General features: G+C 37.8%; 1 protein-coding gene across 19 annotated transcripts in view; it reads right to left on the bottom strand.

The window, feature by feature from the left end:
* The window catches only part of LOC131691248 (sorbin and SH3 domain-containing protein 1), a 410,190-nt gene that overhangs the window by 223,956 nt on the left and 159,790 nt on the right, over window positions 1–26,444 (bottom strand). For 13 of the 19 annotated variants that reach the window (XM_058977500.1, XM_058977497.1, XM_058977491.1 and 10 more), the window contains exon 2: window positions 4,495–4,995. The exons of 5 other annotated variants lie outside the window; for them this stretch is intronic. In XM_058977500.1, the coding sequence (XP_058833483.1) occupies window positions 4,495–4,995 (501 nt within the window). Of the gene's footprint in view, window positions 1–4,281; window positions 4,451–4,494; window positions 4,996–26,444 lie in introns of those variants that run through there. One more of the 19 variants, XM_058977507.1, reaches the window with a different exon arrangement.

The raw sequence follows: 26,444 nt of genomic DNA, 5'->3' as shown, positions 1-26,444 counted from the left end.
TAAGCATTGTATAAAGAATAACTTTTGAACCAGAAGTCATAACGTATCACACTCTTCGGGGAAATTGTACACGGTACTCGTATCTACCGAAATTAGCATAGCATATATTTTTAGAATACACAGGAACGAGTCTACGAAATATTAAATATTGTAGATCGATTATCCGTGTTAAATCGCATACAAACTTTAAACCATTTGTGCTAAAATATAGTGCAACCTATCAAATCAACATTTTGCATGGTTGAATGAGGTAGTATAGCGAGTAGTTTTAGATCTGTTCTACTGAATTCTAAAATTTGTGCCACCCTAATACACATACATACACACAGACTTTTCGCGATCTCGACGAACTGAATCGAATGGGATACCCTCCGGGCCTCGGTTGGAAAATCGATTTTTGGAGTGATTGCATAGCCTTTCTTTATATGAGAAAGGCAAAAATTAGAAAAAATTGTTTTTTTGCAATTCAAATTTTTAACACAAATTTTTATTTTTATGAAAAATGACATTTTTTCAGTGTATATTTTTTGTACAGAAATATTCATCCCCTGTAACTCGTTCTCAGAAAGCTTTGCTGCATAAAATACAGTAATCGAACTAATTTTTTTTGAAATTAATGCACGTAGAAATACTGATTGTGGAAAATGTTTAGTTTTCCATGCCGGTGAAATGTGTGAAGTTTCATTGGAATCTAAGATGGTCGGTCACGATTTTCCGATGGTTCTTCATGGAATTCCTCAACTGAGAATAACTATTTATTTATCTACAGTCGGTATCCGCTGGTTGGTCATTTTTTTAACTAAACCGCTTTAAGTTGGACCATTGTCCAACTAAAAAGCATCTGAATGTCAAAATCTCATGTCAAATTCACTTTGACAATCGAACTGACAATAATTAGAGATGTAAGCAGATACATTTTCGGTCCAACTAGCGAATCAAATTCGTTAGTTGGACAGAGGGTGCGGCCCATCCAGCGAATCACGATATATATATATATATATATATATATATATATATATATATATATATATATATATATATATATATATATATATATATATATATATATATATATATATATATATATATATATATATATATATATATATATATATATATATATATATATATATAAGTAGATTCTTTCACATATTCTAATTTTTTGAAATTGATTCTTTTTATATCATTAGATTTACGAATTAAAAACATCGCAGGCTGATTTTTCTATTTCGGAAGAATTCCTAGATCTCTGAAACTATGGTAAAAGACAAAATGTAAAGCGTGTGCAGAAAACTACTGATTTCACTACAAAGCAACGATATCAACCTTAGCTCTATTGACTTTCAGAAATATTGCAAAACGGTTGGGACTTGATAAGTTTACCTAGATTAAGCAAATATTATATGTGAACATTTGAAGGTTTTATTTCGGAGTTCATGGGTTTTCGGACAATGCATCTTAAATATTTCAATGATTTAATCTACTAATGAGAACTACCCAGGAATTAATAGGAATACACAAGGAAACTGCTCAGAAATCGTTCACTAATCGAAAGAAAATTACTTAGCACTGATTACGGAAAGCTTCTAATTCACGTAAAATTTGTTAAATGTAACATTGATGACCTCACCAAAATAACTAGATGGTAGGAATGACGACCACTTTGTTTTTAATATGAAGAGATGCCTTTTTGATCACGGGTTTCATACGATAATATCTATATTTCGTCTAATACCAACGTTTCGAAGGTCTACGCCTTCATCTTTAGGGCAAAAAACGGTAACAGTATTATCTATTATTGACTAAGATAATACTGTTACCGTTTTTTGCCCTGAAGATGAAGGCGTAGACCTTCGAAACGTTGGTATTAGACGAAATATAGATATTGTCGTCTGAAACCCGTGACCAAAAAGCCATCTCTTCATATTCAAAATAATTAGAAACTATAAATTTAGGTGAACTTAATAATTTCAGCATCACTTACTTCCGACACATGGAGTAGAACACTTGACTTGACTCGATTTCGAGTGGTTTATGCTATTTTCCTCTCTTTTCTCTCTGATTTAAGATTGTTTCCCTTATTTTATTACATGACAAGCAAAAGCAGAACTAAAGACTGTCACATACTGAAGACATCAAATCGAAACATTTTTCCTAACTTTTTGATTTATAGATTCAACCAGTCACACCATTTTAGTCGCTCTTCGTGATTTGAAAAATTGCCTATTGAAATATAGTTGGCAGAAAATGGCAAAGTTTTAACCGCTATAGTTTTGATCATACATATTCAAGATATTTTCAAAATGGCCGACACTTTATGTTACAAGTATCTTAGAATGTAAAAACAATCAATTATACGGAAAATATTAAATTTTGAGTATTACAAACCCCAGTTGACAAGATCTCGATTCACCTCTTAATTGAGACTAGGAAAATTCCTGAAACATGCCTATTTTTTCAAGTTCTACAGTGGTGTAACCCCTTAAGTATCGGCAAATTACTTAGATTAATTATTAGAATGTATATAATCACTAACGTATGAAAGTATAATCGATATCACAGATGAACGCTGATTGTAAAATAGCAGCCAAAGTAGAAGTCTCTCTGCATGGTTAAGCGAGCACCTAAAGATTATTTCATGAAATCTTGCCACAAAGAATTCGGCAGAAAATAATCCAAAATAAATGGTTTCGGAATGGATCCTGCTTATTAAGTTTTCGTTTTGATAGTTTATAGAGATCACGGCTGACAGTTTTCCATCATAAAAAAATCTCCATCAAATTTACGAAGCGCACGGTAAACTTTACCAAGAGCTATTTTTTTTTGATTATTTCAAAAGACGACTGGTCGGGGCTGACGTCGCAATTAGGACAAGTTGAGTGACATTTTTCGGTTCAGTGTTTTCACTGACGGCCGAGTCGGTCTGTCAGTTACTGATGAGATAAAGTGGAAATACAAATTCAGCTTTTAAAGGTTAGTTTTATTTTTTTGGTTCAACCGAATCTGTTCGCTAGAGAGAGACAGCACTAAGGCATTGGTATAGAGTTTTTTAGGATGCTTTCATTACGGGCTGTGCAAGTTACACTAACATGTTGTCACATTTATGATTCTTTTGAAAACTCTAATTCCTATATCTCAAGTGAATATTCCGATTTTTTATAATTTTGCGAACTGATTATTGTCGGAAACTACCATTTACTAGTAACGACGCTTAGTGTATTTACTTATTACATTACTCCAATTACTGTAGATACTTTTGCGGTTTACAAAAGAGATTTACAGTACTGTATGCTTCAGTGCCATTTTTCAAGGAAAAAATATTTTTCTTGTAATCATCAATTATTACAACAATGCAGATTCTAGTTAAAAGGGATAAAACCCACTGTATTGATGCGGATATCCAATCTGAAGGATCCAAGCTATTGCTTCCGAGTATACCAATTAAAACCCAGCCAAGAAACCAATTGAAAACAAACACAAAGTATCCTTCTTTGCCCGACGACAATAAGCGAAGGTAAACACCTACTTGACCCATAGATCAAACGGGGCGGCACGATGAGACTAATCCGTCGCCCACACCGTAGACCGAGGGCCAACGAGCAGTACTACTACTACTACTCGAGGACGACGGCATTCGTTCCGCCTTTGTACTAACGCTTCGTCCGTGCGATATACGACCGGTAGGATATTTTTAAATTATTTTCCCACCCACAAATGAAAAAAAAATCCGACCATATGACGGTAGCCCATCCTAGCGCGCGAAGGTAGGCACACCACGGCACACGAATCACTTGACGAACTTTGAAGATACCACCCCTGTGTCAACCTGTCTCTCCCGCCCAACCCTGTCGCGATCCTCGTTGAAATAGGCGAAGCAGTGCGGACAAAGTGACACGGCAAACTTAGACGTGATTTAAATTGGCTGCGGTCTCAATCTTTGGTGACGAGTTTTTGTTTTTTTCTTCTTATTTTTCTGGGTAAGGTGCCAGATGATTCATGGCTTGCTTCAATGTTGTTGTTGGCTATTTAAATAAAAAACAATCATCGTACGGTCTAAAATTTACCTGAAACTTGAATTAGTTCGGATTTGAATGTATTTTGTGTTATTATTAAATGAGACAATATCTGTCATTATGTAACATTAGTGTTATTTAAGGGATGAATGTATTTGGATTAATTTATTTTTGTCGAACAAAGCAAGCAGCCAAACGACGGAAAACAAACGTCACACAACACGCGACACAGCAGACAAACAGCAAGCCAAAACACACTCTACGTTACCCCTGGAAAACAAGAAATCTTTAGCAAGCACTAGCGCCCGGTCAATCTCATGCAGCAGGCCAGCCTCGGAGAAGCTACGCCGATGGTGGTTACGGTTACTGTCGGTCAGTGGGTTGCAGGTGTTACTAGTGTTATCAGCGTTAGACGTCACCATCACGACACTGCAGTCACGGTCACGTTCACCAACACACGTATCAGAATCAGTATAGCTACCGGTGCGATTAGCTGCCGAGGCTGCGGAGATCGTCGAAGGCGGTGGCGGCGAGGGAGGCACATTGCTGGCAACACTAACTTTGAAGCTAGGCGACGAGGACACCGGCGGTGATGCTGCGGTTGGCTTGATTGGCTTACGACCTTCGCTACTAGCACTACGCTGAAGCCTACGTTCGAACTCTTGACACTTGGCACTAACACTGACCGGAGTGGCGTCCGCTTCCGGTTCCTGATCAGGACCACCTAAATTCTCCACCGAACTGTTTGCACTACGAATCGCCGCTTTGTAACTATCCTGACGCAACAGTTCGCGCTGTTTTTGCTGGTGAACTTCAATCAGAGCACTCACTTTGACACTTTCGCCGCTGTCACCGGAAACGCTGGTACTGGAGAAACTGGCAGCACTGGTCGGAGATGGCTTCGCCAGCGGAGGTTGACGGTGTTGGCGGATGTTTTCCGCTTGATTTATGTTCTGACGCGACCGAGGCTGATGACTCTCAACTGATAGTGGGAAAATGTGAACGAAAAAAAACGAAAGAAAATGGGAAAGTTATTTAAGTAAATAGTTGGCCACGGGCGGGCGGGCGTCGGCAACCGAGTAAAATCTAGGTACATGAAAGCAAACGGACGGACAGGCAAGCAAGCAAGCGGAAAACATCAACGGACAGGAACGCCACACTTTTCTTTTCCGTTCTATTTTTCGCGTCAATTGCAGCTTACATGGACACACTGCCGGCCGAAAATTTGCAACCGTACTCCGTTTAATGGTAGGGTAACGGCAAACTTGCAGCCGGGTATGTCCTCTGCACAGGAAGACGCTTTTGATGGGTCGGAAAAATAAATGGTAAAAGACATCGTTGAAAATGTGGGAAAACCACCGGCCAATAATGCACTAGCGTTCTTCGGAAAGCGCTACATGGGAGAAAAACATGTAACGACGGTGGCAAAACTACTAGACAGGATCGGGAAAGTTTACCACTTGGGCTGTTAAAAGGTTGTTTGCTGCCATTTCGATAAGCTTTTGTTTGTTCATTTTAGCGTAAATGGAGGGGCGTTGCTTGCGGTTGGTCGTTCGGTTCAACTATCTTTGTTTCAAATTAATAGCTGAGAATGAAGTTTTTTGGTAACTTTTTAGACAGTGTCGACGTAGTTCCTTCTTCAGGATACTAGAACCGGACTGGGACTCGAAAGAGATATCACATAGTTTACAGTGTCGCAACGGTTGGTTGCTGTTTTTAAATTTTCTCGCTTGAACGATCGAAAACCAAAGGAATTCAATTATACAGCAGTATATTATGTTTAAACATAATGAATAGTTTTAATACAAACTCCCAATCGGTACAAAAAATTACAACGTCAAAATAGCTGTTTCGTGAAAGCTAGTTGGGTCAATTAGCAACCAGATCGATTTAGTACACATCACGCATAGCAGAACATCTAAAATTAGTCCGGTTCGTGTTCGGTTGACTCAATCAGAAAGGAAACGATTTATTGTAATAGCCGGACACGAGAAAGTACCGAACTGCTCCAGCTGCTTCGAACAAAGTACCAAACTGCTCCTCCTTCAAACCTGTTTCAAAGCATGCCAGTGTATATTATTCGAACAAAACCCATTCATTTAGTTCGGGCGTATTTTCGTTGCCAAACACAAACAGCACATTGAAGTGTATAATGACAATTAATTGTAGTATCTATTAATGAAAGCAGTTTATTGGCCATTGAATCAACACAATTGATTGTGCGTACAAACAATGCCGCCTCGCAGCGATAATAACCTCTCCGGTTGGCTGCTGGTTCGTGAAATAATCATATATTTGCTTTTGTCTGCCGACCACATGCTTGAAAATGTTGGACAATGATTTGGCTTTTCACCTGCGCGTGGAATCGGCTGGCCGGATACGACAATTTTGGAGGTAGAAACTGTTGTCCGTTATGTAAAAAAATGAAGCTTTTGATCAGTTCAAAGCAATTAGCGATGGATGAAGAGGACTAGTGACTAGGGTGTCCCAAAATGACATCATGTTAAAAAAGTCATCGGGCTCACTTCTTAAATGAAAGGTTAGGGTATTAGGACTACTTTCTTCTTCGGAGTGAATTTGCTAAAATGGCGGCGAATTTTGATTTTTTGAAATATGGGTCGATTTTGGGTAAAATTTCAAATGCGTGCCTCTTGAAGTGCTCTTGAACGACCTTAGATTTTTTCCAGCATTTTTTTTTATTTTCTGAATGTCCTAATGGAGAAGTTTGGTTAGTTAGTTTGTACAAATCTTGAATTGTAAGAGCGGCAGAGCCATTAAAGCTTAGTAAAAAGTGAAATTTTTGGTGTTTTTTAGTATTTTTTCTTCAAAACTGGGTATTTACAATATTTTAAAAGTATCGAAAAAACTTTATATAGTTGAATACAGGGGCGTAATTTTGCTGAAGAAAGTGTTTAGCTCCGCCCAATGGGGTATGAGTTATTTATTTTTTTGTTAAATAACCTTTTGACATTTTATGATATTCATCAAAAATAACTCTGTTCTACAAAATAAAACAACTGAAGTGTGTTTAGCCCGCATATTATTTTTCGGAAAATAGAAGGAAAATGATGAAAAATTGCGTTTTTCGCTTGTCTCTAGCACATTAGAATCGGTTTTTATGAGCACATGACGATTTTTTTAAAATTATTTTGTATACACCCAAAACGCGAACTGTATGATTTACATGAAAATAAGTATGATTCCAATTCGAAATATGCATTATAACTGGTATAATGCATATAAAGCGTTATTGGTTCGGGACAAAAATGCATTATGCTACTACGACGCCGTAGAAACTTACACAATCCCACAATTGGAAATGTATTGATGAACTCACCGTTATCAGAGTATTGGTATTAAAATAATGCTGTACTAAAACACATGCCAAGGACACCTTCATTCATATACATGTGCATTTGTATGCATAAGTGGTCTGAAAATATTCACACATGCCCACGTTACTTATTTTAATTTCTCGATAGCATAACTTGCTGCATATTACGGAGAACAGCTCATGCCAATCATCGAATCGTTAGGGCGACGTTTATATTATAAACCCGGCGTTCCCTGAAACTATAACGTAACAGTGATTCGTGGGTTGTTAATACACTTACAAATTTCTTGCGTACAGATTTAGAATATTGGATTTTATTTTTGGTTTTGCCGGAATAGAAATTCTGTGCAGAATAGCAACATTTAATTTGTGCAGGTGGTGAATTTATTGGCTTTATTCTTTCGTGAAGAAGTGTCATTTGATTTTCCTTGAAAATGCCATTCCAGTGCACTCCACCGTCCTGTTGAATGATCATCGAAAATTAATACGAGCACAGGAGCACAAACCATTAGGTCCCCTTACACGAGACGTTAGTGATAGCATTACTGAGCAGTAATGTCACTTTTAATGATCATGTAAGGTGAGTAATGATGGAATTCCCATCCAATTTCAGTAATATCATTACTTAGTAATGACACTTTTATTGCGCATATAAGGTTCCCTGTTTGTTTACATTCTTTGCTGGATCGATGCCATTCGCTGTGGGAAAAGCTCACACATACTCGTCAACAAATTAAATGTGTACCAGGGCATAGCATTTACGAGATTGAGTTGTTTGCAGACAAACCATCGTCACTGTGTGTGATGAAAGAAGTTCGTACCAATGAGACATATTTGTGTGGAATACACCTTGTCGTGCAAAAGCAAAGCAAGCAAAAGGAACTAACACCTGTACAAGCGAGTTTGTTATATTGTAACGTGTTTTCTCATTCCATTTGTTTCATCATTAATTATGTTGTATTGGTATAATGCCGAAGCTTTTTTCGGTCTACAATTCAAAGAAGGCATGATTCTAATTCGGAATATGCACGAAACGGTGTAATGCATTATTTGCATTGGGAAAATGTTTTGGGTGTACTAATAGCAACCACGCGGGTTTGAAAATCACTAAAATTAAACAAATGTGTCGAGTTAATGGCAAGTTTTAGCGTATAGTTGAAGGCTGAATTGATTGGCGTATTCACATTTTGTATATAAGGTCTTATTTCCATGTTAGAAACTTTAAAGTGGAGAAAAATGCAGGAGAGTGAGGTGAGTGTTGAAAAACTAATATCACAGATCACATAATTCCGAAATAGTCGAATTTGGAGCAAATATCCTCGAAAAAGTTTTACAACAGAATACAGCACATCTTCTGACACAATTATTTTGTTGAAGATGCCTCATAAAAGTAATTATGGAGAATTAACTCTTCAAAAAATAATTAGAGACTTGGCGTCATTAACAAAGTTATTATTATTTTTATAATTTAAGTTACAAAAAAATCACCAGATGCTCATTAAACCTCGTCCTGGCATACTAAAGACGTACAAAAAACGTCATTTTTCATCATTTTCCTTCCATTTTCCGAAAATCAATGTGTGATCAAAGCACATTTGAACTGATTTATTTTTTGGAACAGCATTATTTTTGATGAATTTCTAAAAATGTCAAAGGTTATCTAATTAAAACTTAAATAACTCATACCCCATTAGCTGTAGCTATATACTTTCTTCAGCAAAATTATGCCTCTGTATTCGGCTCAACTATATAAAGTGTTTTCGATACTTTTAAAATATTGTAGATACCCAGTTTTGAAGAAAAAATACTAAAAAACTCCAAAAATTTTTAATGGCTCTGCCGATCTTATAATTCAAGATTTGTACAAACTAACTAACCAAACTTCTCCATTTGGATCCTCAGAAAAATAGAAAGACAGTTCGGGATTACTTCAACAGGCATGAATTTGAAATTTTATCTAAAATCGGTCCAAACTCAAAATTCGCCACTAGTAGGAAGCGTTTTATCAGATTCACTCCGAAGAAGAAAGTGGTCCTAATACCCTAACCTTTCATTTGAGAAGTGAGCCCGATGACTTTTTTAACATGATGTCATTTTGGGACACCCTACTAGTGACCTGTGCATTGCATTGAAATAGATACAAAATTCTTGCTTTTAATCATCCGAATGCGTGGAGATATACAAAATTGCCTGGAAATAATACAAGGGTAAAAACAAAAACAAACAGTCAAATGGGATTTAGCCCGTGGCGAAGTATAAGAACGTCTAAAAATTAAAATTATTTTGGTCGCATTTTAAAATGCTTCAAAATATATAAAAATAAATGATATAATGGCTGACATTCATTCAAGTGTAAAAAGTGTCCCACATCAAATTGCACCACGGAAAAGACGCTGAAAAAAATAACCCATTGGGTATATTCTCTTGAAAATTTGGATAGAAATAGTTTAGAGTGTATTGTTTACACTGTATATTTATAGCTGTCAGTTTTTCGTAAAGAATGGCGTCACCCGAAAAGCAACGTCGCGAATTGATTTTACGCAAGCACCTGGAAAATCCCCAACTCTCTCATCGGGACATCGGAAAACAACTAGGAATCGTGCAGTCAACAGTGAGTCGTGTGATTAAACGTTTTTACCAAACTCTGAGCATCAAACGGAAGGAGCAATGCTGCGAGAATGGATGTTCTATTAGTGATCAGGATCACAAGCTTGTAGTGAAAGTGGTTAAGGGAAATCCCAATGCTTCGGTCAGGGATGTACCCAAAAAGTTGAATTTGTCCAAGTCTTTCGTTCAAAGAACCAAGGACGGGGAGGAACTGGATATGTACAAAGTACAGAAAGCTTCAAATCGTGACCCGTATCGTATACCCAGATGCTGACGAAGCCTCATTGTCTCATCATGGGTGATGACAGTTACCTCCGGCAGCATCCGGGGCTACTGTTCTTCACCGCCCAGGAAGGAAGTAAGGAAGCAGAAACTTTAAAAGATTGCCAATAAATATATGATTAGGCAAGCGATTTGCTCCTGTGATAAACGGAGTACGCCGTTCGTGGCTGCAAACGGGGAGATCTACCTCCAGGAGTGTCTGCCCGAGCAAAGCTGAACATCTTAATTACAACGAGTAGAATTCATATTTCGATAATAGACGAATTTTGCGCTAAATCGTGTTCAGAGTTGGCAGCACCCTCTCAGATTTTAATGAAACTTTCTCTACATGAAGACTTTGTCACAAAAGCCGCTTCGCATACTTGTTTTTTTCAAAAATGATCTAGACTGTCTTTTGAAAAGGGTCAAATCTTTTTTACCAATTCTTTTCAAATGGCTATAGTCTAAAAATGACAAATCCTGCAAAAAATGTTGTAGGAGTAATTTTCACAAAATTAGTCAAATTTTTGAGTAAAAGTATTTAAAAAATTCTTCATCGATTCCTACACTTAAAAAAATCGATTTTAAAAACTTAATGTCGATTTACAAAAAACCCATCTTTGATTTGGATGAAATTTTGTTCCAAGATAGGTAATTATGTTCCCTACCTACCATCAAAAATCAAGTTAAGCACTTTCAAGGAAAAAAGTTATTTCAAAATAACTTTTCCTTGTTCAAACTAATTTTTTTTCAGTGTATTTTTATCGAAAACTAAACCAATAAAAGTCATAATCATCTCAGAATCCAATTTCCCAACTGCTAGTTGCCTGATAAATGCAAAAAGTGTCAGTAACGAATTTGGTATACATTCATAACATACTTGAATGAGGGCAAAGATAAGACATTTAACATCATCGATATATGCGAAATTTGACTAAATACCACTTGGCCGTGTACGAAGAAATATCTTGTCTATGTACCCGCCCGGGAAGTAGAGATTGATGGTATAGTCTCCAACATGGGCCTTAATTGTGAAGTATTGGGTTCGCTCGTTCAAGAACCCTTTGCTTCGGCCAGTGAAAATTCTAGTTCGTAAACAATTGTGTTCAGGAAAAATCAAGCATCATTGCGAACCTTTCGCCGAGTCTGCTCATCCAAACTTTGATCTTTTGGACGGGTCTACCAGTTCGAGTTTTTTGTACAGCCGTCGTTGCAAACAATTGGGCCTACAGACTTATTATATAAACAAGGCATACTGTGGAAAATGCGAAGAGAATCATAAAAAGTATTCCTGCTGTGGAAAGATTCCGCATGATATCTCGACATATCCCGCATAAAAATTATGTGGCGACAAAATGAAACATTGTTTTAAGGAACGCTCCGATAAGAAATGCAAAAGAGCGCTACGCCACCGACAACGACTAATTTCTATGTTTCCTTGTACAGTAAGGAGCGAGAGTATGACCATCCCACTGTGGGAACATCTTCTAATGTGCCTATAAATTTCCGAAAGAGGAAAATCAATTTTCTCTCCTAAGCTTCCCCGTAAAGGTCTGAGAGTGTCCCTTAAAGGGTGCTGTTACAAAACCCAAGCAAGTGGTTCCTGGTCTCAGTAATCTTGGAAACTAGCAGGAGTTTCCACATGGGACATCAAACACCCAAGTGTCCCTATACTTTAGTCCTTACATTTTCCCCCAGGTTTTACACAATGCATTTGCACTACGATTAAAGGTCTGACGAAACGAGTACCCGACGCGAACAACCGTGCACAGTCTCCTACCTCGTGGTGGGAAAAGATTGCTTAGAATTATTCGCGAAAGGGACTTTTGAACGTCGGATCGCCCGAATTAGTCTCAATATACTCGACGCTACAAATGCAAATGAAAAACTTGATGAAAGCTGAAAAACGCGATTATTGGCACCGGTCCGTCGACGGATTAACGGACGGATCAGTTTCGTCTGGTGGCTAGGGCCTACGTTGTGTATTCGATTCATCCTGTGATTGGAATACACGAAACGTTCGTCATATGATGACAGCTATGCACTTTATCTGAAAAATCATAGGAGATTACCTTAGTTTAAGTTTTTTCGTAGTGCTCCATTCCGGGTAATAAAAAAGTGGACACTTGGATTAGAATGATAATGGGAAGGTGGACATTTAGGCATTAGAAGGTGATATTTATGAAAGATCGCGTAGCTTCAACGAGTTTTTAATTATTTCTTCTCAGAGGACGCTCGAAAATTGGCAAATTTCGTAGAGCGATGGAAGCTCAGGAATCCCAAAGGTATCAACAAACCTTGGTCCAAGAGAATGGATGAGGGTCATGACTTTATTCGGGTGATACCTCGGGCCATGTACAATTATTATACGTAGAATGCCCATCTCCGGCGTATTAGGGTCGTGGAGAGCGGTCACTGCGCTTTTGGTGGCGGTTATCGCGATATTAAACATTTTGTCTGGTCGTGCGCTAAGTGTTCTAGTACCAGATCTCCGTTAAATGAATGCCTTCGGCCTTTTTCCAGTCCAGTCCGAGATGCTATACCAAATTCGTTACTGATACTGATATTTGTATCCGGCAACTAGCAGTTGGGAAATTGGATTATGAAATGATTATGACTTGAAAAAAAAATTTTGTTTGGACAAGAAAGTTTTTTTAAATAACTTTTCTTCCTTGAAAGCGCCTCACTTGAATTTTTGACGGTAGGTAGGAATCATACTTACCTATCTTGGAACAAAATTTCATCCAAATCATAAAAGGGGGTTTTTGTAAATCGGCTTTAAATTTTTGAAATCGTTTTTTTTAGTGTAGGAGTCGATGAAGAATTTTATCAATATTTTTTTTTTCAAAATTTGACTAATGTTGTGGAAACTACTCCTACAACGTTTTTTTGTAGAATTTGTCATTTTAGACTATAACCATTTAAAAAAAATTGGTAAAAAAAGTTTGATCCTTTTCAAAAGACAGTCTAGATCATTTTTGGGAAAAAAATATGCAAAGTGGTTTTGTGACAAAGTCTTCATGTACAGAAAGTTTCATTAAAATCTGAGAGGGTGCTGCCAACATTTGTTTGAGTTGGCGCGAAATTCGTCAAATATAACATTGTGGAAATGTCTATTATTTTCTTATTACACTTAAGTACATATAAGTGCACGACTGCCACGAACCTGATGAGCAACATGTCGACGCTGACACACTTGAAACAAACAGAAATATAATATTTAATTAGCTTAATCAGCGTGAGTTCAATGTTTGTCTTCATGTTAACATACTTTGAAATGCGGGATGTTGGGGAAGGGCGGAGGATAATTAGTGGGAGGGGAGAATGCGTTGGTTGGTAAATGACTGGACAATGCGTAATATAGACCCGGTGGTTTGCCACAGTGGTCCTTAGCTTCTTGTCCAGTAACTCCTATCCCTACCTCCCCGCGGTGCCAGCTGAGGTACGAGTAACCATAGGAAAGATCGGGTAACCAACCCCGGTGGGATCATGGTCGTATACTGACAGGGAAGGGTTGGTATAAGTGGTTGGGAAAGGCCCAACAAGCCGCCCTGGAAAACTAACCGTTACGGACAATGCAGAAGAAAATACGAATCGGAACAATCGGCAAAGACCGAAATAAGGGCTACGATTGGAAACTCGGAACATGGAACTGCAGGTCACTCTGATTTTCAGCTTTCGACAGGATAATCTACGACGAACTCCAACCACGCAACTTTGAAGTCGTAGCATTGGAGGAACTTTGCTTGACAGGACAAAAGGTATGGAAAAGCGAGCATCGAGCGGCTACTTTCTACCAGAGCTGTGGCACCACCAATGAGCTGGGAACCGGCTTTGTAGTGCAGGGTAGGATGCGTCAACGCGTGATTGGATGAACTCCGATCAACGCAAGGATGCGTAAGTTGAGGATCAAAGGCCTTTTCTTCAACTACAGCATCAGCAACGTACACTGCCCACACGATGGGAGACCCGACGACGAGAAGGAAGCGTTCTATGCTAAGCTGGAGGAGGTGTACGACGGCTGTTCGCAACGGGACGTGAAAATCGTCTTCAGTGATATGAACACTCAGGTAGGACGGGAGGTAATGTTTAGACCGGTAATCGGGCCAAACAGCTTGCACACCGTATCGAATGACAACGGCCAACGATGCGTGAACTTCGCAGCCTCCCGTGGCATGGTAGTTCAAAGTACCTTCTTCCCCCGCAAAGATATCCACGAAGCCATCTGGAGATAACCTGAGCAACGCACCGAAAACCAAATCGATCACGTTCTAATCGACGGGCGATTCTTCTCTGTTATCACAAACGTTCGTACCTACCACCTCAGTATGCATGCGCTCAAAACTCTCAACGGTGTACAACACTCGTCGTAGTCGGACGCCAAGGCCCAACATCGTGCAACTTCGGCGTTGCTGGGCGCAGCTACCCTTGAAGATGGCTGGAAGGAGATCCGTTCCGCCATAGGAAGTACTGCTATAGCGGCACTAGGTACAGTGATTCCGAATCGAGGAATCGACTGGTTAGATGACGAATGTAAGCAGTTCATAGAATGCAGCACGGAATGAGACAGACTGTGGAGCGATACAAACAAGCACGGAACAGGCAAACCTCGGTCCTCCGGAGAAAGAAGCGCCAACAGGAGGAATGAGATCGCGAAGCGCGTAAACGACACACGAAAGTTCTACGAGGAGCTGAACAGTTCGCGCAAAAGCTACATTCCGCAAGCCGATATGTGCATGAACTTAGACGGCAACCTTCTTACGAACGAGTGTGAGGTGATTGAGAGGTGGAAGCAGTACTATGACGAGCACCTCAACGGTGAAGCAGCAGAGGACGAAGGCGGTATGGCAACGGATCTTGGAGCACGCGCAGAAGACGAGGAGGAGATCGGTCGGCTGAAAAACAAAGCTGCCGGTGTAGATCAACTACCCAGCGAGTTATTAAAATACGGTGGTGAAACACTGGCTAGAGCGCTGCACTGTGTAATCGCCAAAATTTGGGAGGAGGAGATTCTTCCGGAGGAGTGGATGGAGGGTGTCGTATGCCCAATCTACAAAAAGGGTGACAAGTTGGGTTGCTGCAACTACCGCGCGATCACACTATTTAACGCTACCTACAAGGTTCTCTCCCAAATTCTTTGCCGCCGATTGTCACCATTTGGAAGGGACTTCGTGGGGCACTACCAAGCGGGATTCATGGGTTCCCGCGCCACCACGGACCAAATATTCGCCATTCGGCAGGTTCTGCAGAAGTGCCGCGAATACAACGTGCCCACACATCATTTGCTCATCGACTTCAAATCGGCATATGACACAATCAATCGAGATCAGCTATGGCAGATAATGCACGAGTACGGTTTGCCGGATAAGCTAACACGATTAGTCAAAGCGACGATGGATCGGGTGATGTGCGTTGTTCGAGTATCAGGGACTCTCTCGAGTCCCTTTGAATCTCGAAGAGGGGTTACGGCAAGGTGATGGTCTATCGTGCCTGTTGTTCAACGTTGCGTTAGAAGGTGCAATAAGGAGAGCGGGGATAGACACGAGTGGCACGATTTTCAGGAAGTCCGTCCAGATTATTGGCTTCACCGACGACATTGACATAATGGCACGGAACTTTGAAACGATATCGGAAACGTACATCAGACTGAAAGTTGAAGCCAGAAGGATTGGACTTGCCATTAATGTCTCGAAGACAAAATACATGAGAGGAAGAGGTTCTAGAGACGACAATGTGAACCTCCCATCCCGAGTTCGGATTGACGGTGACGAATTCGAGATAGTCGACAAATTCGTGTATTTGGGTCCACTGGTAACCGCCGACAATGACACCAGCAGAGAAATTCAGAGACGGATCTTGGCGGGAAATCGTGCCTACTTTGGACTCCGAAGGACGCTCCGGTCGAACAAAATTCGCCGCCGCACGAAGTTGATTATCTACAAGACGCTGATTAGACCTCTACGGTCACGAGACCTGGACTATGCTCGTGGAGGACCAACGAGCCCTTGGAGTATTCGAACGAAAGGTGTTGCGTACCATCTATGGGGGCGTGCAGATGGAAGACGGAACGTGGCACAGGCAATGAACCATGCCGCAAAAATAGGACGTTTGCGGTGGGCTGGACACGTCGTAAGAATTTTGGACGACGACCCGGTGAAGATGGTTCTTGAGGGTGACTTTACAGGAACAAGAAGACGGAATGAACAGTGAGCACGGTGGATCGCCCAGATAGTGGACTACCCTTTGAAAACTGCTAGGCTGGCGACAAGCGGCAAAGGACCGAGTGGAGTGGAAACAGCTTCTGCATATAGCAAAAGACAACAAGGCTCTAGCCGGAACGGTAAGCTAAGTAGGGGAGAATGCGTCGGAAGCAAATTCATATATTTTGGTATACTGGTGGATGAAGGGAATGTGGGTGTGAAGTTGGTCTGAGAGGAAAGAAGAGGGGTAGGAGGGGATGGGAGTGCAACACCCAACTGTATGTTATACCTTCCATTTTAGACTAGGTTCGTAAAAGTTGGTTCAGGCATCGCCGAAGTGGCTTTTGGAATATACCCGGAACATCCGGAATTATCGATAGTGGACAATATGTTCCGAGAATCTTTGATTCGCCATCAGTAATTGCAATAGGTTTTTAACCTATGAAGTATTACGATTATACTGGTTTAGATGAGAAATTCTATGTGACCGCAATAACCAACCTGTAACTCCGGAACCAAAAGTTAGAACTGAATGAAATTCATTAGAAGTCAATGGGAGCATTATATCGTTCATTTGAAATCAAGTATGTAAAAATCGGCTAAGAGTTATAAAAATAGGTGGAAAATAGGTGTGAAAATAGCTTAGGAACTTAGTGAGTTCCCCGGGAGAATCAAGAACCTTCATAGATGATCAATATGTTTAAAGCTACTTCGACGAACTGTATCGAATGGTATATGACACTCGGCCCTCCGGGCCTTGGTTAAAAAGTGTATTTATGGAGTGATTGCATAGCATTTCTTTATATGAGAAAGGCTAAAAGATGGGTAAGTAATGTCTGAAGCATAACTCGAACGCAAGACTGCACTCAGGGTTGACAATTGAAATCTAATCACGGTGTCTTTTTTTAACAACTTTATGCAAAAAAATTCAGCATCTCTGAAACTTCAGGATATGAAAGAATGGGCTTTTCCCTTTCATTTGAAACCAGAATCAAAATAATCCGTCGGGGGGTCTAGAGCAACTTTTTTTTTGAAGTTTTTTTTTCGTGAAAACATAGATTTTACAATGGAACTAGTTCATATTTCTGCCCCTAGATGGTGTTTTAGACATTCGAACAACACTAAAAGTGAGAATCTGATAGATTATTTAATTGTCTACAACTTTGTTACCAACTAAAAACCGATTTGAAATTATCCCGAAAAGTAGTTTAATATTTTAACGAATTCTAAGTCTAAGTTAGTTTCACAGAAGACCTAGTGGTTTGTTAATTCACAAGCACTTTTTTTTATTTGCCAAGTAGTTGTGTTTAGTTCAATAATGAATTCAGCGGAATTTGAGAGCTTGGAAAGTCATCTTTTAGCTGAAAATTATAATTCCCTGATACAGGGCACCATTCATATTTTTGGGATGAGAAGTTTTAGATAAGTGTTGGCCAAACTAGTATGATATTAATATTCTTTTTCATGATGGTAAGTGATTCCTCCCGCAGAAACAGCCTTTTCAATTATGTATGCCATCTTTTTCATTTTTTCGATTGTTCTCAGGGATGACTGATAACTATTCTTACATGAATCTCCTACTCTGTTAGCATCTTCGTATAAAATTGACTTGTCCTGAACTTCAACCTTTATATTTGAACAAACTCAATGAAACTTTAAACGCACCATTGCAATATTTCGCGGATTTCATTGCAACGCTTGGTTCAAAACGCTGATTATCCGTTTTCAAAATTAACTCAATGTGACAAACAGTGAACAAAAAACTTTGAGTTTTTGGATCAAGATATTTTTTTTTGGGATATATTCTAGGACTTCTATGTATATAAGGTTATTGTTGTACTCAAATCATATTTTGTTTTCAAAAGTAATACATATCGCATAATCTAGGATCAATTTAGTAACGATATCTCGCATAATTGATAGGAAATGGCCGTAAAATCCAACTGCCACAATATGCTTTGCGGAGAAAATTTGAATAAATCATTTCACACTAGCCACTAATTTGGACAGTTACTGCTGTGGTTTGCGTTAAACTAGAAACGGTGTGTCCCAACATTTCGTCTTGAACGGAATTATAATAGCTGACTTAAGCGATCATAACCTAAATTATACGATGTATGGTCCTTTCTAAAACACCAGCGTAACAAAACATAAATGTAAGCAAACCCTTGTAAGCAAGCAATACCTTCCGATGAATGGTAGTCCCTTCGAACCTATCGGGAAAGATTACAAACCAAAAGCACAAATAGTTTTCTGACTCTGTCAAACATCCTAATTTTCAGAAGTTCAATTAGAATTGTCAACGTAATGAATCCCGTCTAATATTTTTATGCCACTAAACCCAATTATTTTTTTTTGTAATATAATAAGTGCGAGAAAACATATTTCCAAACCACTAGGCCTCGTGTGAAACTATCTTAGATATAACTTTGTTAAAATCTTAAACAACTTTTCCGGATGATTTCAGATCAATTTTTAGTGGTCAACAAACTTGTAGACAATTAAATTTTCTATACAATGCTCACTTTTAGTGTTGTTTGAATATATAAAGCACCATCTAGGGACAGAAATATGAACTATCTCCAGTAGTAAAACTTATATTGTTACGAAAAAAACTTCAAAAAAAAAAAAGTTGCTCTGGACCCCCCGACGGATTATTTTGATCTTAGTTTCAAATGAAAGGGGAAAGCCCATTCTTTCATATTCCGAAGTTTCAGAGATGCTGAATTTTTTTGCATAAAATTGTTCTAATAAATACACCGTGTAATAGTTGTTTTTGCAAGATCAATACTATGGTCAATACTCTAGATTACTGATAGTGCAATGTAAGAAACTGATTAATAAAATATCTGACCGAAGCGAAGTTTTGATTGCTGGGTTTGATGAGGCTGTGAACAGCAAACCGGTTCGTAATATATCCAGTAACAAAATTTCTTGTCAAACACCTCGCGAAATACTAAATGTTGGAATTTGATCATCATGATATTGCGCATCGCACAAATATTCTACCTTGATCTGCATTGCGGTGAATGTGATTCTATCGAATAAAACAAATCACATTCATCCGAAAAAACGATCCGTCATTATTCAGAATAAGGCTGATCAACAAAAATAACATGCGCCACGCCACAAAATATGGGTGGAGAGAATTTAGTTTGCCTTTCTAACGCACTGTCCGACCACGCACCAACGTGCTCCTCGTTCGACTAGCAAAAATCGAATGAAACAAAAAAGATACATGCGGACCTTATATATCTTCCAAATATTAGATAAGGTCTCTTAGATGCTCCACATCGACGGCTTTTTCATAAAATAAAATGAGAAATTTCGATTTTCCACGTCGCTTCCGATTTTTTTTTTCTTAAAATTAGTTTTTGGGTTGTTTATAAAAGTTTAACATACTTCGCAATTTAATATAACATTGCACAGTGGTCCACAATGCAAATTTAGCAGCAATTTTAAGTTTTTATTAAAACTAAATAGATTAGCCTTATTATGTTTTTGGGAAAGTTTTCATAGTTCATGAGCGGCTTCTTTTTGTTAAAAAAGTAGGGTAGTTTCAATTTTATCAAAATTGACATAAATTAACTTTTCAATCATTCTAGATAGAGCCATACTACCTTCAGTGAAGCTGTAGAACGACAATTTCCAAAAAAAGTATACTGAAGACATATGCGCTCTATCTGTCATACTTTTAAGTTTTCAAGAAATTTAAAATCAAGGTTTACCGCCAAGATCGTCAACGTGATCAACTCTATTGACTACAAAGTACAACTTCAAATGATCAGCGCAAACCAGTTTGTCTCCAACACCAAGCAGCAGAGCAACATCGTTGAAAAACAGCACGAACAGTAGTAGCCCCATTGTGACTTCCTGTTGGAACTCCAGATTTATTCGTAATCTGATAGGAAACGCAAGAGCTAAGCTTCACGCTGTGGAACGCCGCTTTAAAGGGGTTGTATGTGTTGAGGTCAGCCAAAAAATCAATTTTTTTTTTATCCTTCTATCGTAAATTTCAGGCACTAAAGAATGTTAACTAACATTTTTTTAGACATCGGAGCAGTAGACGCAAAGTTGTAGCGTTTTTCATTTTGCTTCCTTGCGGAAGCGTGGCATATACTTGAAACATTAAACGCGATTATTTCGAAATCATATTTTCCCTAAAACGTCTTCGCGGTGACTACGATTACCGAAAAAGTTTTTAACCGATTTAAAAACTTTTTTTTTGCTTGTTCGTAATTTAACTGCCGTGTCCTTGAACGATTCCATTTTTTCGTTAAAATTTTTACATTAATGTTATGAATTTTTTGATAATTTTTTTCATGTGAAAATAGTGTTCTTTTTTGGAAAAATCGTCCCCGTTTCCAAAAAGAAGAAGAATTTTTTTTTAATCGATCGTTCAAGGACACACCAGAGACATATACTAATGAATTTATTTTAGTTTCATGCTTTCAGTTGAGCTGTTGGACTGGAATCGTAGTCACGGCAAACCTCTTTTAAAAAAACGTGTTTTGCGGAAATTTCTATAACTTCGACAATTATTGATATTTTTTTATGTTCTCAAGTGGATTTTGCAAATTGAACATTGTATTACGCTAGACGTATAACAAGTATTTCACAAAAATATGGCTACATACCTTTACAAAAATTCAAACTTTTCCCTTTTTTCCCCCATCTCAACATTTATAACCCCTCAAGTCGGTGTGATGATTGTGATACAAATAAAAATGACGTTGCATTTTTGGACTGATTTTCAACACCCCCTTCCCCATCGTAGCATGTCGTCATAAACCTATAAAAACCCGCCTGATACTGACGTAGCCTCACGACTATCTCCCCTAAAGCTAAGTATGTATTGTTTCGAGACTACTTTAAAAATTGTACCGGTACTTCCCAGAAGTTAGTTAGTTAGTCTGTCGTGACAGCAAGCCAATGAAAATATTTACTTTCGTAGATTATTCAATTTGTTCAGTTCCAAAATGCGTGTTTTTGCGTACAACAGTACCACAGCGGCAGATATCCTGCCAAATAGTATACATTTGTACACATCTACATTTAAGTAGTATTCCGTAGATTGGCTCAAATCTCCAGACTGCAGACGCCGGCGTCGGCGGTAAAACATGATGATGAGTTATGTTCTACCATAGACCATGCGGTAGACTTGGGTGCAACGCCCAACTCCTACTCTGCAGAAGGCAAAGAATTCCTTTCGATCATGCCCATATGAGCCTGCCTAGTTCTAGTTCTCCGTTCTAAGTTTATAACTGATTCGCTCTAGAATACCTATCCGTCTTTCAATTTCATTGCTTTCGTTTCTCTTAGTCTCCAATTTGCCGAAAATAGCCAACAAAACCGATACAGCGGAAAACAAACTGTTTGAAGAAGTAAGGTGGAACGAGGATATGTTTCGAAGAATTGCTGCAAAATGCCTGTTCTACAACTTTTCAAAAGTCACGATTTTTCTAACCAAAATAGAACAATTACTCAGGCATTATTTCGCTAAATGTTTAATAACAGCGCAGTCTCCATTTGCAATCTTTGATAGATTGTAGGTATTAACATCATCTTTCTTATTCCTACATACAGTGATAGTCCAAATAATGCAGTGCCACCTAACAATGAACATACAGCATACCCATGTAAATCGTCGAAAATTCTCATTCATACTTCAAGCAGGTTAGTGTTACCGGATGTGGTCTTTTCACTACCAGTTAAATATCTGTTCTGGTTCTGGTGTAGTTCCAATGATGCACGTAAAAAATTCCGTTCATAAATTCATTTAAAAAAGATCACGATTTCGTGAATTGAACATTACGTGACCAAGTTCCTGAAATTATGAATAACCTCGTATTCATGAAACTATTCGTATTTCCAAAAAACTAGTTCGCCCCGAATATACAGGGTGTTTGGTTCATAGTTAAGAACCTCTCGAGGGTTGATTGACTGTCATATTTGGAGGAAAAAATTGTACTACACATATCATCAAATCTCAACCGTTACAGAGTTATTGAACTTTTTGTGTCAAAAATCTATTTGTCTTAAAACACCTCTAACTCAAAAAGTATACTTTGTATTTTAAATCATTTAGTTCCATTCGAAAGGTGAGAAATTTTCCTATTGAACGCTGTTCTCATATCTTGTAGTTAATTAGTTTTAATTACCTTTTAGTTGCAAAGTATTTAAAAGTTAGTGTTTTGAGGCGGTTTTCGTTGATTTTCTCAAAACAATGAATTATGATTATAGCAATATCTATTATACAAAAGTAGTGTTTTATGACGATTCATAATTTGTTCTTAAACATCATGTTCCTATCTCTTCCTCATTTTTTAGTAATTTCATTGCTAAACTTTTCCTGTGATTGACTTGCAAGTGCTTAAAAGACTATAATCTAAAAAATATACTTTATATCGTTATTTGCAAGGTGTAATTGGAAAGCTGAGAAAATTGTCTATCGATGTATGCACGAATATCTCTTAGTTAAGGATACTAAATTTCTTTTTACTAGTAAAATTGTTCATAATTAGCGTTTTTCGAGGAGTTTTGGAACTATTCTAATTAATAATCTACAAAATTATTCGTTACTATTGTTCATTTGGTGCCCCTCAACATTCTCTATAACTTGTTATTTGACACTTTATCCATATCTCTTTTCATTTCGCTGCTATTTAATAGTTAACGCAGCATGATCTCACCACAAATGTAGTGGGTTCGAAATCGTAGTTTTTGCATATGAAACGATGTGATAAAAATGATTTTGCGTTGAAACAAAAAGAGGTAATTGTATGCAGTCAAAGAAAGAATTGTAGAACTTGCTGAGATGCATTATTTAAATGATAATAATGGTTATCCTTATTATTTACTATTTTAAGAAAATTAACGAAAATGCTAATAATAACACTATCTTTAAAATAATTTACTTCTAAAAGAATGGTAAATTCACTTAACTGAAAGGTATTAATACATTTTTCTCTGTAAAATTTTCATGGCTTCCGAATGAAAAGAAAAAAAAGTACGATAAGTGCTACACTTTTTCAATTAGAGCTAGTATTAGTGAAAATGAGATAAAAATAGCCAAGTTCAATAACCCAAACACATGAAAACCAGAAAAGATAAGTGCATCATGTCAAAGAACGAATTATGCAGCTCTTCAGGACTAATAATCTGAATTAATAAAATGATGATGTTAACTATAAAAATTTTCGAGAAATGAACGAAAAATCGATAAAAATTGTGAAATTTTAAATAAATTACTTTGAAAAGGCTACTTAAACTCATTAGCTGAAACATGTGAGGGCATCACTCAATGGAAAATTTTCTCACCTTCCCAATGGATTTAAAAGATTTGAAATACAATGTGTTTCGTCAGATACCTGCCCCTGTGTTCTCTAGGTTCGGTTTTAATCGGGCGTAGAGGCCGACTAGTTTCATTGGCAATAAATTTCAGGAATCACTCCAGGGAAGCAAACCACTTATTTCGACGATCAATATATTTATTCACATTAAGCCCAGTAACGGGTGAAACATTCAACTAAGCCCTAGACGGGTGACTCTCTACTAAGCCCAAGAAGGGTTGAAGACCAACCGCCTAGAGCGGTGGTTAGACTAAGACTAACTCTTGATTTTTAGTTCAACATATAAAATCTTTTCTATAAACCAAAATTATTCTCAGCACTACTGGCAACACGGACGATGTATGTTGTCGAGTCTCACGTCCCATAAGTTTATCTCACCATCCTTAGTGAGACTGTGCTCACAGATGCCTGTCCAGTTCGATCGATGATGGCGGATGATGACAAGCTGAGGGGATGGTCGATAAATGAGGCTGTGCTGCAACACAATATATACTCTTTGAGTTAGAGATATTTTAAGACAAATAAGTTTTTAACACAAAAAGTTCAATAACTCTGTAACGGTTGAGATTTGATGGTATGTGTGGAACGATTTTTTTTCTCCAAATATGACAGTGAATCACCCCTCGAGAGGTTCTTAACCATGATTCAAACACCCTGTATGTTTGGTTGAGTTACTGTTGTTGCTCCTTAGACGCGTATAGTTTTTGTAATTTGGGAATACACAGCCGACAGTCAAACGATGTTCATGATTTCAGGAGCTTATTCGCGGCTTTTGTGATCTTTAAGCACGTTTCCGTGTTATTTTTTGTTTATGAGTTTACTATTAGATTTTTCTGTCATACATGCGAGGTTTATGTTCATGATTTCAAAATTTTAGTCGCGATTGTCGTAATTTCTGTTCGCGTTATTGTGATATTTTAGTCATGAGTAGAATGATCCATGTTTATTTTGTCATGGTTTCTATCCACGTTGTCGAGATATTTTAAGTACAAGTTGAGATTTATGTTTTTCGGGGACGGGCATAGCGTGGTTGGCAATTCGATTGCCTTGTACGCAGCTCACCTGGGTTCGATTCCCAACCCCGCGCATAGGGTTAGAGATTTTTTCAAAAGAGGTTTCTCTAACCCGACCTTAAGGTTTAATCCTCTATAATAATAAAAAAAAGATTTATGCTTATGTTCATGATTTCAGGGTCTTAGTCACGATTTTTATAATTTCTGTTATCGCAAAATTTTATTTTAGACTTATCTTTAAAATTTGACACGTTTAGTAATGTGACGCATGCTCGTGCTATCAGCAGTTTTATCATGGTATTCGTAATTTCTCTTCGCCTTATCGCAATCTGTTATGTTTTGGTTGTCGTTGGTTTTTTCACTCGGAGTAACGTGACAATATGAACTGGATCATAAAAGTGTGACTGATTCGCGGTATCTTGTTCTGTGAACTATATCACGAACACGTTTGATAGAACTATTGAATAGAACACGAATGATTCCATGAACACTACTCCAAATTTTATGAAATTCCTCACGTGGAAATTTCATTACCATGTTGCATAAAATTGAAAATGATAAGGGTGTATTGTAAATATCATAAACACGCAAAATATCGCAAATCGTAAAACGTGTACTAGGGATCATGCACCAGTTCACCAATACATGAATAACATTTCAAGATTTTGTGAACTATTTCACTAGCACGGATATTGGATTGTGAGTAATATCGTAGGAATCAAGGATTGGTTCACGAGGATTGAATTGATTCGTGAATAACATTTCAAGTTTCGTGAAATAGTTCACAAGAAAATATACAGAATATTACAATTTTGGGAACTAATGTTACTAATAATGAGCGACCGAAAATAAAAGTCGCTAGGACAGAACATGCTTCGTAAAACCCGTTTCAAATATATTAGAATATAAAAATCGGATATAAACTTCAAGCATAAAAATCGGACTGGGACTTTCCTTTGAAAGAGTCGGATAAAAAAACCTTCAGTAAAAAAATCGGAAAAAATATATCCGATTCTTATAAAGTAGTTTTTGTTAGCCGACCTTTAATCTTGAACATCAACATATACGGATGCTCCTACGAGCTATTTATTTATTTTTAACCAATTTTTATACTGGAGGTTCATCCTTGCCGAGTTTTACGGGTGACAACTATTTAAGCGATTTTTAAGCTGAAGAATTTCTCTCCGATTTTTATGTTTGAAGTTTATTTCCGATTTTTATATTCTTATATGTTTGAAACGGGTTTTGCGAAGCATGTTCTATCTTTGCGACTTTTATTTTCGGCCTCTCATATATGAAGAACATCATGAGCCAATGGTTTTATAAATAATGTTCATAAATTTGTGAATTAGTTCACGTACAGAGAATCAATTTGGTAATGACGTGAAGGAAATTCAGAAAAAAGAAATCAGTTATTTCCACTACTGAAAGCACCCAGTTACTGAAGGGAAACTGATAATAACTATAAAACACATGATTTTTGTTGATGGTCATGTTTTTGTAACGTAAAAATGTGAGTGTTCCAAAATTCATGGCACTTTGTTCACGTTTTTGGGAACCATTTTTTCCGTGTGGTTTTTACGGTTTGGTTCAAATTTAGAGCAGTCTCCTTGTAGAAAAAGAAATCGACTCAGGATGGGTCGTTGGGGTACTTTTAATCACTC

Source organism: Topomyia yanbarensis, chromosome 3 (assembly GCF_030247195.1).
Source record: "Topomyia yanbarensis strain Yona2022 chromosome 3, ASM3024719v1, whole genome shotgun sequence".
NCBI classification, from domain to species: Eukaryota; Metazoa; Arthropoda; class Insecta; order Diptera; family Culicidae; genus Topomyia; species Topomyia yanbarensis.
Note: the sequence above shows the minus strand (reverse complement) of the source record. Positions and strands in the feature narration are given on the sequence as shown.